The 14,751-nt window shown below is 39.1% G+C and overlaps 1 protein-coding gene across 1 annotated transcript; it reads right to left on the bottom strand.

Moving 5' to 3' along the window:
• Positions 1–5,828: 5,828 nt before the first annotated feature.
• On the bottom strand, positions 5,829–14,377 carry TBX3 (T-box 3). Its single transcript, XM_018564845.1, has 6 exons — positions 13,951–14,377; positions 12,917–13,184; positions 11,604–11,750; positions 8,718–8,886; positions 7,044–7,672; positions 5,829–6,239 (listed from the first exon to the last, which is right to left on the bottom strand). Exons 1-6 carry the CDS (start codon positions 14,340–14,342, stop codon positions 5,829–5,831), a joined length of 2,016 nt encoding a protein of 671 aa, XP_018420347.1. The 5' UTR covers positions 14,343–14,377.
• Between the last annotated feature and the right edge of the window lie 374 nt (positions 14,378–14,751).

The raw sequence follows: 14,751 nt of genomic DNA, 5'->3' as shown, positions 1-14,751 counted from the left end.
ATTGATGACTGCACACAGCTCCTCTGCCCTGCAATCACTTCCCAGCAACAGGAGGGCTTACCTGCATCCAGGGCATAGTATGTTATCCTCACACAATGAATGAGACCCAGGCGTGTGTGCACAAGAACACGTTCTATACCTCTATAGAAATAAAAAAAATTATATATATATATATATCCCCCTCTCTCTCTCTCTCTCTCTCTCTCACATTTTCCCCTAAAATGAATAAATAAAGTCATTCATTTTAGAGCATAGAAAGTTACTATAAAGAAGGTTAAGGTCACGCTTACATTATACACACCAGGATAAGGATCCTTAGTTTTTATTTAAAGTGACTGTTATTTTCTGCTTAGTCAAATGAGATGTGAAAATTACACTTGGCTAAAAAATAAAGATCCTTATCGGTGTGTTGAGGTTTGTGATATTAAACTAATTATTCTATGAACCTTATAGGTGTATATATATACACACATGTTAATACACTTGCATTTGCTCATGTGCAATAACCATACATTTGCTCATGTGCAATAGCCATACATTTGCTCATGTGCAATAGCCATACAATTATAGTGTATTGTGCTGTGGCAAATGCAATCTTGTTTTTATACCAGTGTTACTGTATTAGATATCATTTTCCTATAACATACTTTGGATTGGCTTTGAGGTTAATAACTAGATTGTTCTATATGATCCCAGCTCGAATGCGGTTAGTCAATTAATACGCGGTGTATACACGGAGTGTAAACAGCAGATTAAACAGAATATTGTTCAATTATTCTTGTGTGCCACAAGGTTAAAACGTCACGTTTTGCTTGTCAATAAACTGACAGTGTAAAAAGAACATTGCATAGAGACTCGTATTGTCTGTGCACTAATGGAGAGGGCACAGTCATTGATAAAAGACCTTTTAATTTTCACAATTAGATCGTTGAAAGCATAATACAGTGTCCATAAATGATCACATTAAATGTAGTTATCTGCTTGGTAATTATAATTTACATTAATTGCTGCTGACATCGTGTGCTTTCTACATCCACTATACAAGATAATCTTAATAGCGTCCTTGGAAAAGGTCAGCGAGCTGCTGAACTGGTAGCAACTGCTGGTAATGGGTTTGACCTGCCCTGCTGTACGTGCCCTGTGCATTAGACCGATGGATGCACTTTATCTACGTGAACAGTGTAGAATGCCTTGAGCTCTACTTTATGGATCCTCTATTGTATTTTGCGACATTTCTTACATATTGGATGCATTAGCATTGCATGAAATGTTGTTACATTTGCTGGAATATCAGCTGTATTGTATCATTTTTGTTCAATTGCTTTACAAGTCTGTTTAAATACAATGTACCTTCTACTAAGTACCCATAATACGAGTCTTCTGTCCGATGTCTTTTACATTTCTATAGCAAATCCATTACATCGAGATGGTTGGCTGACAATGGCAAGTTCCTCTCTCATTTTTTACTACGGTTTTTTTATTTTATTTTTTTTAACTGTCTTTACAATGCATTGTATTACCTGTACTATCTTCCTTTTTTGTAGCTATTACTTTGTACCGCGCAACGGGCGCTATCTAAAGTATATAAATGAAGAATACTACTGTACTATAGGGCTATGTAGTGGGCTCATAGGTACTATTAGGCTGATTACTATTGCTAGGCTGATCACTTTAAATATACTTCTATAGTCAGGACTCAGGAGAAGGGTTCTCTGTTTAATTGTAGAACATTTCGTTGACATTGATTAGATATTGGAAAAGAACTGCAGTCTAAGATACCAGTTAGCTCTTTAGAAATTCAGCCTCTATACACACACACACACACACACACACACACACACATACACACACACACACACTGTGTTGTTATTGCAGAAATATACAGCACATTCGTTCCTGCACCTTCCTGCTGACAGTTGCCTTGGCTGGAAAGCACAAATCTTATATCTTTTTTGTTTCCTCCAACGAATTTCGCTGCAGCTTGCGCTCAGCCTCCGAATCCCAAGTGTCTGTGAGCTAAGTTCAACGCAAAGCAGAGCAGGCAGCCCCCTTTGGCAGGAGCAGTTTCGCCGTTGACCACGAGGTGGCAGTGGGGGACAGCGCAATCTTCTCTAATCCTCCCCTGCAGCTTTCAACAAGATGAAGAGCCATAAAATGATTGGGGATATCAAGCAAGGCGCCAGGTGAGTAATACACAGGATAATCCATAGATATGACTCGCTGCTCTCCTACCCACCAGCGCCACAATAGTTACTCATTAACGTTTCTATATACAAATAAGATGCGGGGAAGAGCAGTATGGAGCCAGGCTCTAAATATTTATTTTTAATTAACCCTTTGAAACAAGGGGAGAAAAAGAAAAGATTAGGGATTGCAGGATGCAAAAACAAACAAAGTAATTGAATATTGCATATCTACGCTTAAAAAAAAAAGGTAGAAAGCATATCTATTTTTTTGTTAATCCACCTATGAATCATAGGATGGTAAATCGTATTATTGCGTTACCTGAGTGCTTTATTTATACGTGAATGGAAGTGTTGGCTTCAGGCTGAAGAGTGGTGTGTGCTGAGGATGATCTTGGTCTAGGCAGGCCATTAGTGTCACCGGGTGTAGGATTGCTGATCATATTCATATATGCAGCTTTATGGATTTATTTTGCACTGCTTTATTGTATATCCTTCTCCTTTTGTGAATTTATTTGATCAAACACCTTTGGAAATGTAGGTTTAATGTAGTCGGAAGATGACTATTGCAGCCATACAAGAAATATTTTATACATTCTACACCTACATGGCTATTTTGCATCGATTTTTTAAAAATTATTGTTATTATTATATAGTATCTGTTCAGTACATGCTTTGCAACTTTTCAGAGTTTTAGTACTACACGGGTACCTGGATAGATAGATAGATAGATAGATAGATAGATAGATAGATAGATAGATAGATAGATAGAGATCGATCGAGAGACAGATCGATAGATAGATAATTTTGGCAAAGGGAAGGAACATTTTTATACAATACATTGTGTGAATAATCACCTCAATTGTCCGGTCATTGCAGATGAAATAAAATATATAGGAATTTGTTTTTCACATGAATGAAGAATGAATGGATGTGTTTATGTATTTATTTTTATTGCTAAATGTGTATTTTGTTGTTTTGTTAATGTTTCCTAACAAATAGGAATGTACAGTCATGCGTAAAATGCTGCAGTACGCTGCGGTCCGGAGCTCCAGTGAAGGACTTGAACAGTAAATAACAATAAAAATAGATACAATGTAAATAATACACAGCTGAAGTCATTTCCAGATGGAGGAGAACGCTGAGCCTGTGTAATGAAAGTGTCTCCCTTAGCTCAAAACCCAGATGGAAAATCGGATCCTTTATATCTGTTCTTTTTTTTCTGAATGAGCACGGATTGAATTTGTTTAGCTTTTTCCTAATTTTTTTAACGTTTAATAAGATCCATTTATTGTAGAATTAGTTTAGTGCACTTTGTAATTTATTTTACACGGGATAAAAAGATATAAGCGCTCATGTTACATTCTTATCGATAAGTTAAGCCACATCAGTAAAATGTTAATAACGCAGTTAGCAGTGAGATATACAAAAGCCGAATTCTTCATCTGATTGTTATTTGCCGTCTGGCAGGGCTGTGTTGCCTGAGAGCCAAGTCTCATGCTTTAAATCTGACTTTATGAACAGGAAACGTTAAGTCACCTGCTAAACACACAGTACCAAAAACAAAATCATTTCTATAGTCCAATTATTCCAGTGCTCATTGCACGTTCAAATGCAAAAAAGAAAATTAAATTGTTTTCTGGCTGGAGAAAATAAGCCACTATCCGAGCGTTATTGAGACAAGAAAAATGTATCTTATCTCTAATACATCACACTGTCAGTAGGGTTTATCCTGTGACTTCTCAGAAGTTACAAGGAGCAGCTGTTTGTTGCCTGGAGTGTCTGTGATTGTGCTGCTGACTGGAGCATTACTGAAGGCAGGACACAAGCCAGTCTGAGGGGTCCTCTCTTCCCCTTATGCACGGATACATACTGATCACCAGTCTATGGGGTATATAGATACATATTGAGCACTATTCTATGGGATCGCCCTCCCTTATACAGAAGCCAACTGTTTACCAGTCTATGGGGTTACCTCTCCCTCCAGATACATACTGACCATCAGTCTATGGTAGACTTCCGTGTCCCTTTTTCCCGCTTGTGTTTAAATACATACTGATTACCAGTTTATGGATTTCCCTCTCTCCACTGTTTAAAGGTACATACTGATCATCAATCTATGGGGTTCACTTTTCCCTGTGTACTGACACTTATCTTGGGATTCTCTCTCTCCTGTGTGTACTGATGCATACTGATCATTGATCTATGGGGTCCTCCCCCCCCCCCCCCCCCCCTGTGCACAGATACATGCTGATCACCAGTCTGGATTTACTTTACCCATGTGTACAGATACTGATCATAACTCTATAGGGGTACACTCCCCTAGGTGTATCTGTGTACACAGCATTTGTATAATATTGTACAGATACATACAGATCATCAGTCTATGGGGTCCCCTCTCCATTTTGATACAGTATGTGTATGTACATACACATACTGATCATCAGTCTGGGGGAACCAAATATTATACAAATGCTTTATTACATTTATGACCATGTTTGCTTCTGTGTGATCTGTACATATATATCTATATCAGTTCATTCCACAATTGTAAGTTTTTATATATTGTGTCTTTCCAATGTCATTGGCCATTTTATAGGAATTGGCCCACTAGTCTGATGACCCCCTAGTCCTTTAACCCCTAAATATCAGATTAGTTCTAATTTTTTTAAATTATTGATTATAATGTTAAACTAACCATTTCAGCTGCTGACCTTCTTACAGATATATTTACGCACACAGCAAATTCAGTACAATTCAATAAAAAAAAAAAATTTATTGAAACTTGTTGAGACTTTGAAAATAAAATACAGGGGAAACAATACCTATGAAACATTCATTACATCGTACATATATAAGTATGTATTTATACCTTCATATATTATTAGCCACACAGCTCAGGGAGAAGCTGTACACAGACCAGCAGGTAAAACATGGCAGGATCACACCGATTTACTAAGAACGGGCTGAAATGTTCAGAGGCCGGGTTGTGTTAACTCTTTCAAGTCTTTCAGGGGACAAGCCCAATCCATGTACACATCCCGACTGTCAGCTGGCCAGTGTGCACTGTATATGTGCATGTGGCTACACAAAGATTAGGAATCCCCCTGCCATGCACATGCACATTTTTGCACATGGTCATACTGCAAACATTGAATCTGTGACTGAAATGGAAATGATCTGAACTCTCTCTGTGCCACGCACTTTTTTTTTTGCTGTCCCTTTGGCACCCAATAGGTTAAACACACGCCAAAATAAAACACAATTCGAGTCCTATTTACAAAACTATGTACAATATAAATAAATTAAAAGTTTAATAGTCGGAATCTGTCTTCCTATTTTATGTACAGGAGTTACCAAATAATTACATAATAATAGTATGAGTAGCCAGAAGCTGGCTCTATGTATAAATTACCTTTAAACCGATATTCAAGTTTTAGTGTGCAGTGATTCTATGTCTACATGTTCTCTGCTTACACCCCATGGAGGTATTTCTACTAAACATGCAGGTAAGCACTTGTCTAGTCGGGGGGCTAGATAGTGGTAGAGGATACATTGATATGATCTGGTTAGCAGCTTATAAGCAACCCCCTTCTGCTCCCTCCTGCCGGATAGCTGTGGACTGAACATGTGTGCATATAGTGACTAGGGCTGCTCCTGCTTAGAGTCCAGTCCACTGACCAGGCGCTGGATGTTTTGCAGTTCACTGCTGACCTCCTTGTCTGGACAAAGTTTAGGGGATAAAGAGACAGATCCAGAAGACAGGGTTGAAGATCTGCTGGTCAGTTCAGAGTCCAGAGCTGCAGAGGCTGGGCTAGGTACCAGGCTGGGACCTTTCCCTTCTAGGGTGCCATTGTGGAGTGAATGGAGGGCAGTGGTTAGGAGGCTGTTGCTGTCATGGATAGGCATGGGAAAGGAGTAGGGGTTATACCTCAGCCTGGGGCGCACAGCATTCAAAAAAGGGTGCCTGTGGACAGCCGAGGAAGCCGCAGCAGCTGCAGCCATGTAAGTGTAAGGGTAGGAGAAGAGTCCTCCAAAAGGGGACATGGCCAGGCCCTGCAAAATACAAAACAGCACATCAGTCATTAACAGCCAAAGCTATTACACATGAAAAAGATAGACATCTACAAAAGCAATTCTCATACAATCAAACAACCACTGCTCTATATTCAGGGGATAGGAAATTACATTATTAATGTTATGTATAATGTTGTCTACCCAGAGAAATACTCTAGTGAAAGCACACAAATTGTCTGGCTTTTTTAACATTTTGAAAAAAAAAAAAATTTTTTTGGTTTTTTTTTTTTTTTTTAGCAGCCAGCGTTCGTTCAAACCGGTGTCTGGCAATGAATAGGGGTCAAAGTGTACATAATTCATGACACATAACACATGAATCAAACTGAGAGATCATGGCTCTTTGAAAGGTAAGTAGATGAAAGAGAAGGAATGATTACTCAGGTATACACATGGTCAGGTACACGCTTTGGCACATTGTCGGAAAATGCTGATTAACTCATGAAAGGACTGTGGATAAAAAAGACACAGGCTCTTCATGATGGTAGGACTCTAATACATAGGTATAGGGAAGGTGTTGGGATTTTTTTCTGCTCTAGGTAAACCTTATAGGAAGGTGAACCTCTTCTCTCAGCTAATGGATTTTTTTAAATAAAAAAACAAACAATTGTACTAAACATTTAAGGAAAATCCACACCTTTTAGGGAATACTAAATATGTAAGAAACAGACATAGTCAAATGGCATATGTGATAGGAAGTGTAAGCCTTTGTGAAATATGCTGCTCTCTGGTTTATGCAGGTGCCATACCCAAAAAAGGTAGCCATTTTAATGATTATTAAATTACCTGAGAGGCAAGGACATGCTGCTGGAGGTGGAAAGGTAAAGCTGAGGTCCCCGGTAGCCCTTGAGATGAGGAGGCCATTACTGTAGACTCTAGGCTGTTCACTCCCGATGCAGCTCCTGAAACAGAGGCTAACAACGGGCTCATGCCAGTCGCCATGCTGGAAAATGCCCCTCCCATGGCAAACTGGCTGGGGTGTAGCAGAAGAGGGTGAGAGGCCCCCAAGGGGTTAAAGAACTGCTGCCCACTTAAGCCATGAGGAAATCCAAGGTTCTGTAGATGGGTTTGGTTCAGGTGGTGGGAGCTGCTGTCTGTCTGCACAGTCAAGGGTGGGAAATGCTCCTTAGAGTGTTTGGGCTCATCCAGTTTATGCGACTCCCTGGTGGGACTCTTCAGATCCTCCCTACTCAAGACCCTTCCACTGGAGGAGATCTGTGTTGGGCTGTGCCTGGAATCTGGGGAGCTCTTCTCAGTCCTGGCCGAGGGGTATGGGGACAACTTAGATGGACTTCTTATCTCCTTCGGGTGCTCTGTGCTTGAGGTGGTGGTGGAGATCTTGGTAGAGTCCCCAGTGTCTGGGCAAACTTCTTCCTTACTGTCATCCTCACTGTCCCCTTCACTGTCACACAGTCCTACAACAAAGACATCAGACCTTCAGCGATGAGTTAACACTATGTGGACTACCTTATAGCAGACATTGGGGGGACCGACTACAACGGTAGATCATTTATTATTCACTTATCTTAGTGAATGAGGTGAAGCCGTGTCCACTGCAATTATACATTCCCTTGCACATAATGGGGTTTTTAAATTTAAACCAGTTTACCGTATTCACTAAACTAGACACAGGTTGTAGAGTGAACATAAATGAGACCAACTGTCACCTAAGATGGTTTTCTTTAGATACCCAATGTAATATATGGATAATGTCCTGAGAGTTTGGCATTATGAATGTATCACATATCTAATTATAGGTTACTTCTTTCAGTTATCTCACTGGATCAGAAAGTCTATTATATCGCTCTATGTATCACACAATCGGCAATTACTAATAGGGAGTTTGGTTATACAGCGTCAGTAGAGATTATACAGAATAATACCGAATATGAACGATATTTATATGCACATAACATGGATCATGTGAACTAAGATTGGGCTGGTTTACAAAAGGAGTTGAGAATTTTCACACAGAAAATTGTGAGAATTTTTACTTCAAATATCCAAATACTACGTGCTGATGAAATAAGTAAACAGGAATTGGCTGTTCACATTACTGGATTATTTGAATGACTATTCCCACCATTTGTTGTGTGAAGATTCTCCTTTAATACATTTTCCTCTATATCTTGCTTTCTGATCATAGATTACACTATTATGCGTTAGGCATACATGAATAATGTAATAATACCGTTTTCTTCCTAATTGTAAATTATGGAAGCAACTTCAACTGTGTAAAGTCTCATCCAGTCACACTATATAAACAAGATTAGCAAATTTTTTTTTGTCTTGCATGTGGGGGTTAAAGGGTTAAGAGGACCGAGCCGCCAACTTGTCCCGACTTCTTCCTGTTAACCCAGCGAGCCCCATTCCAAGCACAAGAAGTGGGATTAGCGATCGGTACGCTGCTGTGAAGAGGGAGCTCTGAGTGATGGGGTTAATGGGAGATTAGGAATGTACCTTTAAGGTTTGAAGTGCCCACTGCAGATGCGGTTGGAGAGGAGGTCTGGGCAAAACATTTAAACGCAGTCTGTTCACTGGAGGACTCGTCTGAGCTGCCATTATCTTTCTTCTGCTGCTCATCAAAGGCTCGCATGGACTGAAGGGTCAGTTGTTTCCTTGAGAAAAGCAAATCGCACATTTAATGTGTATAATTCCCCTGCACAGAATATAAACAGCCGGGAGACAGAAGTATTTGACCTCTGGTATGTCCTCACCACTGGAGACCTGGCAACCTCCAGCCCTCTGCAGAGTGGGGGCCATAAAGATGACACTACACCTCCACACCTACCATCTACTCTGGTCAGCTATTTACTAATAGGAGAAGACCCTACACCAGACCAGCGACTTCAACCTTATCCTAATATGCCCAAGAAAACTATATGGATATATTACTAGATTAATAGGGCGGAATGAAAATGTCCTCTCAGTTTGTCAGCAACGTACACCCGTTAGTAAATCAGCCCATATCCATCAGCTGATGGCGATCACAAATGTAGTGCTGAAAAAAAAATAGAACTTTTATTTATTACAATTATTGTAAATCAGATCGAACATGGAAGCCACAAATTAAAATATTTAGGATTTTAGGAAGTCTATTCACCTATCTTTATCCTATTGATCTGTCTATTGGTCTACCCATGCTTCTGATATCTCTTAGTATCTATCTATCTATCCATCTATCTATCTATCTATCTATCTATCTATCTATCTATCTCATATCTATGTTTTTATCTATCTATCTATCTATCTATCTATCTATCTATCAGTAACTCTAATCATGCATCTATTTTCTGTGTAGGTAAAGTTAAATAAATCTATCCTTTCAAGGATCTGTCTTTTCCCTCCCTCCTTCTCTCTCTCCCTCTCCCTCTCTCTCTCTCCCTCACTTTCTTCTCTCCCTTTCCCTTTCTGTAGCTGTTTTGTTTTCTGAGACTTCTAGTCCCACAGTGTATGTAGCTCTGCATGTACCTATGGTCTGTCTGTACATGTATGTATGTTGTAAGACAGGCGCCTAGCTGAGAAATGTTACAAAGAGAGACAAAGTCATCTAGCAGTGTGGTTAGAAAAGCAAGCCGTGAAATGGCTTCTATGAGGCGCTGGGGTGAGATGGCTGAGCTATGTGACAGCACAGTGTCATTCTGCCCTTTCTATCCAAGGTGTAAGAAATTCTTGGGCACACGTAAGAAAATGCCCCCGTTGTGACCAATCCCAGGAGCAGCTCAGTTCTAGGCACTATCACCCTACAGCAAGCAATGGCAGTGACAGGTCCGCATATTTCTCAGGTAGCCTTCATTTTACAAGCATTTCCATCTTCTATATAAATAGAACCTTAAACTTTTCGCTGGAGGTAGGAGTAAAACGCTGCTATTAAACATATTGGAGAGTGTTTGGCTCAGCTCAGCGTTTTATCTGGATCCGAAATAACATTTACTTTCATATTAATGGGACAGCCAAAATACGCAGCGCTCCCCTCTTCGTGTTTATTTTAACTGCGTTTGGTCTTATGAACAGATTTTTAAAACTGTATATATTTTTTTTCATAGTAATTTCATAGAAATAAAAATTTCCTCGTAAATTTCACGAGGTTTGAATAAAATTAACAACTATAAAAGCAAAACATCGATCTAAAATATTCCATGCTGCAGACCAACTTTATCTAAATCTGACTGTGACTTGCAGTAAGAAGTTAATAATGGTATACAGTGCTGAGAACACAATGTAACGTCTCATACAACGGGGTAACCTACTCACACAACAATGTAACTTGTCCCTACAACCACTCAAAATACAATATTAGCTGATCGGATCACACAACTCTTCTGTCCTACAACAATATAAAATTGCAACTTTCCATTCTTTCAATTCCATCTTTTATATACCCAGAAATTAAGTATTAACTACTACTACTCATTATGGCAACAACAACAAATAATAAACTGCAATAGTTGCAGAAATGTTTACATTTATGCAATGTAACTATACCAGATTAATATTATGAACATGAAAATCTATCTATCTATCCTGGAGTTTTGGAGGTTTTTATATTTTAACGTCAACTAAAACCACTGTATTCCACAGGGATTCAGGTCAGAAGACAATAATGTAATGTACAGTTCAGAAAAAAAAATCTATATTGAAGACTGTAATGCTTTTAATTCTATCTTATGATATTATTGATATCTATTTTACAGCTGAATGTAAAATATATGTGAAGTTTGTATGAAGCTATAGTTTTAAAAAGGCCAGGCCTGTGTTCCTTAAAAACATCCAATCAGTTAAGAGAAATAAAAATAAATAAATTAATCTGGAACTTAATTATGTCTTTCTGGCCAGCAGAGAATGGTTGGAATTAGCCTACAAATGATCCCTTTATGTAAATCAGACCCTATGTCTGTATTAAATAATGTATCAATGGTCTGTAATCAATAAGGGCACAATTAACAGTTCTTGAGATGTCTCATTGAATGTCACTCAGACTCCCCTTGTCATAGTCAGGGACAGATCTGCCCAGCAAAGGCTATATAACAAATGTTAAACATCCCATAGTCTCCATATTGTTAAATATTTACAAGCAACACATACATTACCACTTTGATCTTTCTCAGACATACTTTGTACTGACAAAAGTGGAAAGTCCACTCTTTAAAAGAGCACAACAAGCTGAAACACCGATTTTCTAAGTCCACCATACATTTAATGATGTGCCCTCTGTCAGATAAGATAGTCAGGGTGGAGGTGGGATGGGGGAGGGGTGGTCTACCTTCCTGACTCGGGACTATGCATAATAAAATCTTTGTGGAAAAACGCCAAACCACGTTGGATAAATCCCTATAAGCTTCTTACCTTATCATTCTGGTATGCAGTCACTGCTATGAAATCAGTCTCAGGGAACACATAGGTTCTGAATGTGCTGTAGGGGAGTTTCAAAATGTCATTCGCCCGCACTATGTGGAACCGTGGCTGGTATTTGTGCATCGAGTTTAAAATAGTCTGAAAAGTCAAAGAAAAAAAAATCAATAATTTAACAGACAACATGTTTGTTACTCAGATAATTGGGTCTATTTCACTGCAATGTAAGCCAAAAGCAAACACAAAATTTACTAGAATCATATTTTCAGCACAGTAAAATGAAACTTTATGGGCAAAACACTGTAACTAGAAGAGCTTGGATAACTCCAAACGTGGCCTGCATTTTGTAACATGGTATAACACATAACAATATAGCGAAATAACTGAATAAAACATGATTGCATGACTCAATCTAGCAAGACATATTTACACTTAAAGTTTGCCTTACTAACACAATTATTTATTTAATGCTAGCAGTTTTTTTTGTTGTTGTTAGTCTTCATACTAAAACAATTTATAGTAAGTCACAAAACTGCACACTCAGCTTATTTTTATAGGTGTTATTATGTCTATCTATCTATCTATCTATCTATCTATCTAATATGTTTTTTTCATTAACACATTCAGACTCTGCAGGTATACTAATGACTATGCAGAAATCATTCTGCACAAAGCTTCAAATATATCGAAGGCTTTATAGGTAAACAGACGAAAAAGAACATATAAACCCCTGTATTTTTTTTGTTCGCAGACTAAAAGGAATCTGACATAATTTATCACCCACTCTCAACTAATCAACGTACTTATTTTATCTCATTAATAAGCCGCTTTCATCAGCTGGAGTAATAAAGCTATCAATTCCACTGAAGAGAGCAGAAAATTAATTTGCATCTAATTCAGCCATCGATTATATGTTTGAAAGCTCACACTTTATTATCTGTGTCACCCCTGCAGACCCCGTGCGCACAGCGGCGCTTTTATCGCTTTTTTTCCCCCCAGTAAGTTTACTTTTAATGGTCTTGCTAAAAGGAGAGGTCAGGTTAGATGGAAAATCATGTGCAATTAAAATGAAAATAAGAAACATAATACAAAAAAGTATTGCAAAGAAATAGTCTAGTGACGAAAAAGTTTCTGCAGTAATATTGTATTTATTTTAATATAGTTGAAATATATTTATTTGCATAAAATATATTAATAATGGTGCTCATATGTTATTTAATATTAAAATAATATTGATTTAATATTCCACATTTATTAGTACACATAACAAAGAAGTCCTGGCCTAAGGTAAGGTAAATAATACTTACAAATCCATGTTTATCAGAGATATTGTTAGTGAGCTTGAGTTTATGGAAGGTCACCACTTTGGACATCCATTGCTCCCCTGTAGCTGGGCTGTCTGGGTGGATGTACATTCTTTTGGGCATTTCAGGATCAGCCTTACCAGCCACCATCCAGCGAGAATTATGGAACTTATACCTGCAGTCATCTGCAGCCACTATATCCATGAGCAGAATGTACTTAGCCTTCTTGTCAAGGCCTGTGCAGCGGACTTTAAACGGGGGAAACATTCTCCTAAAAGACAAGAATGGCAAAGAATTGCAGATCTGTCAACCATGACCGCTTGCTACCACAATAAAATACAGCTATTTACATATATACAGACAGTCTGTCGGCATTATAACGAGCAGAGTGCTATAACCAAAAGATCAAAGCAGCGCAGATTAATGTTTAACCTTGTCAAATCGAGTTCCTGCTGCCTGCACGGAACGAGTTAAAAATCTTCTGTAGGCTTTGATTATCTCAGTCAATATTTGACGTGTTTTTTTTGAATGAAGAGTGAATATAACAATAATATTTTAGTCGTCAGGCTCTGACAGATCCAGCAGTACCAAATGCAAGCAGAGGTGTATCCGATTAAACTTAGAGAGAAGGCCACAAAGTTACAATCTGTTGTAGCAACTAACCAGGAAATGCATTATATCATAAAAGAATCAGTATTTTTGCTCTAAACTGCCATACAAAACTTTAACCACCACAACAGGTACAGATGGTGCTGGGGTCACAGGATGCTCACCCATTGACTGGCCTCTGTAAAATGTTGGAAAAGTGCAGTCATAAAAACTATTTGCAATAAACATGTAAATATTTCCCAGGTAATCAGTACTCCTTGGCATGACAACAGCAGATCATTGAAGCGATAGCCAAAGAATTTCCATTCAACCTATTATCGTATCCTGCTTCTAGAAGCTCCTCACTGTCTGCACTTGGAGTGTCTGTGTGTAGGTCTAGTGTTTGGGGCCAATTAATAGATAATAAAAAACAAAAGGCTATGACTCACCTCCCAGATTTAGTGATGACCATCTCAGTCCCCCTCTTGTGGAACTGTTCCCAGAGATCCTTGGCTTCCAGATGAACTTTTGGATCATCTTCAACTTCTTCTTCTGGTTCAAGGGTTTTGAGAGGCCTCAAATGAGAAGCTGCTTGGTGACCCAGAGAAGAAAAGGGGATGCCTGCCTCTGCGGCACCCACTAATTGATCCATGATGGGCTTGGCTAGGGCACTATGAAGGGAAAGAGCAGCCCCATTGGGTGGCAGAGCGAGAGTTGGGAAAAAGGAAGGCTGGTGTCCAAGGACGGCGCTCATTGCAAAGTCCGGTGCCCGGTGGGAGAGGAATGGGTGGTAAGCCATGCTTGTCCCTGAAATTACTGGATCTCTCATGGATAAATTCATCCACTCCAACCCTCTGGACAGCTCAGCTCAGGACTTAGTCCACGCTAGAGGGACCTTCACAGGAACATAATAAGGGCAACACAAAGTCCAGGGTAACTGCAATAAATACAACAGGCCGGCTGAAAAGGAGAAGTCCAATAAAAAAAGAGGAGATGGATGGAGTCGCACAGGAAAAATCAAAGTTAAATATCCCGTAGCAGCCACAAGAACTCCTTCACGAGTCCAGCCTTGTGCTGAGAAGAAGCTGGGGTCCCGGTCTCTCAATCCTGGATCCTCTCTGGACACTCTCTTCTCTCTTCCACTGGTAAGGTAGCAGCTAATGACTACTATGTATTTTTGTATGTTCTCCGACTTGTGATCACCTCTTCTTGGAGCATGCAGCCTCTCTTGTGTGGTTTGCTCTTGTGCT

The sequence above is a fragment of the Nanorana parkeri genome, unplaced genomic scaffold, assembly GCF_000935625.1.
Source record: "Nanorana parkeri isolate BGI_ZX_2015 unplaced genomic scaffold, ASM93562v1 scaffold788, whole genome shotgun sequence".
NCBI classification, from domain to species: Eukaryota; Metazoa; Chordata; class Amphibia; order Anura; family Dicroglossidae; genus Nanorana; species Nanorana parkeri.
Note: the sequence above shows the minus strand (reverse complement) of the source record. Positions and strands in the feature narration are given on the sequence as shown.

Coding starts and splice junctions, on each gene's coding strand:
- TBX3 (XM_018564845.1), bottom strand. CDS start 14,342: ATGAATTTATCCATGAGAGATCCAGTAATTTCAGGGACAAGCATGGCT. Junction 13,185..13,950: donor GTCATCACTAAATCTGGGAG/GTGAGTCATAGC, acceptor CTTGTCTTTTAG/GAGAATGTTTCCCCCGTTTA. Junction 6,240..7,043: donor AGCATGTCCTTGCCTCTCAG/GTAATTTAATAA, acceptor TGTATTTTGCAG/GGCCTGGCCATGTCCCCTTT.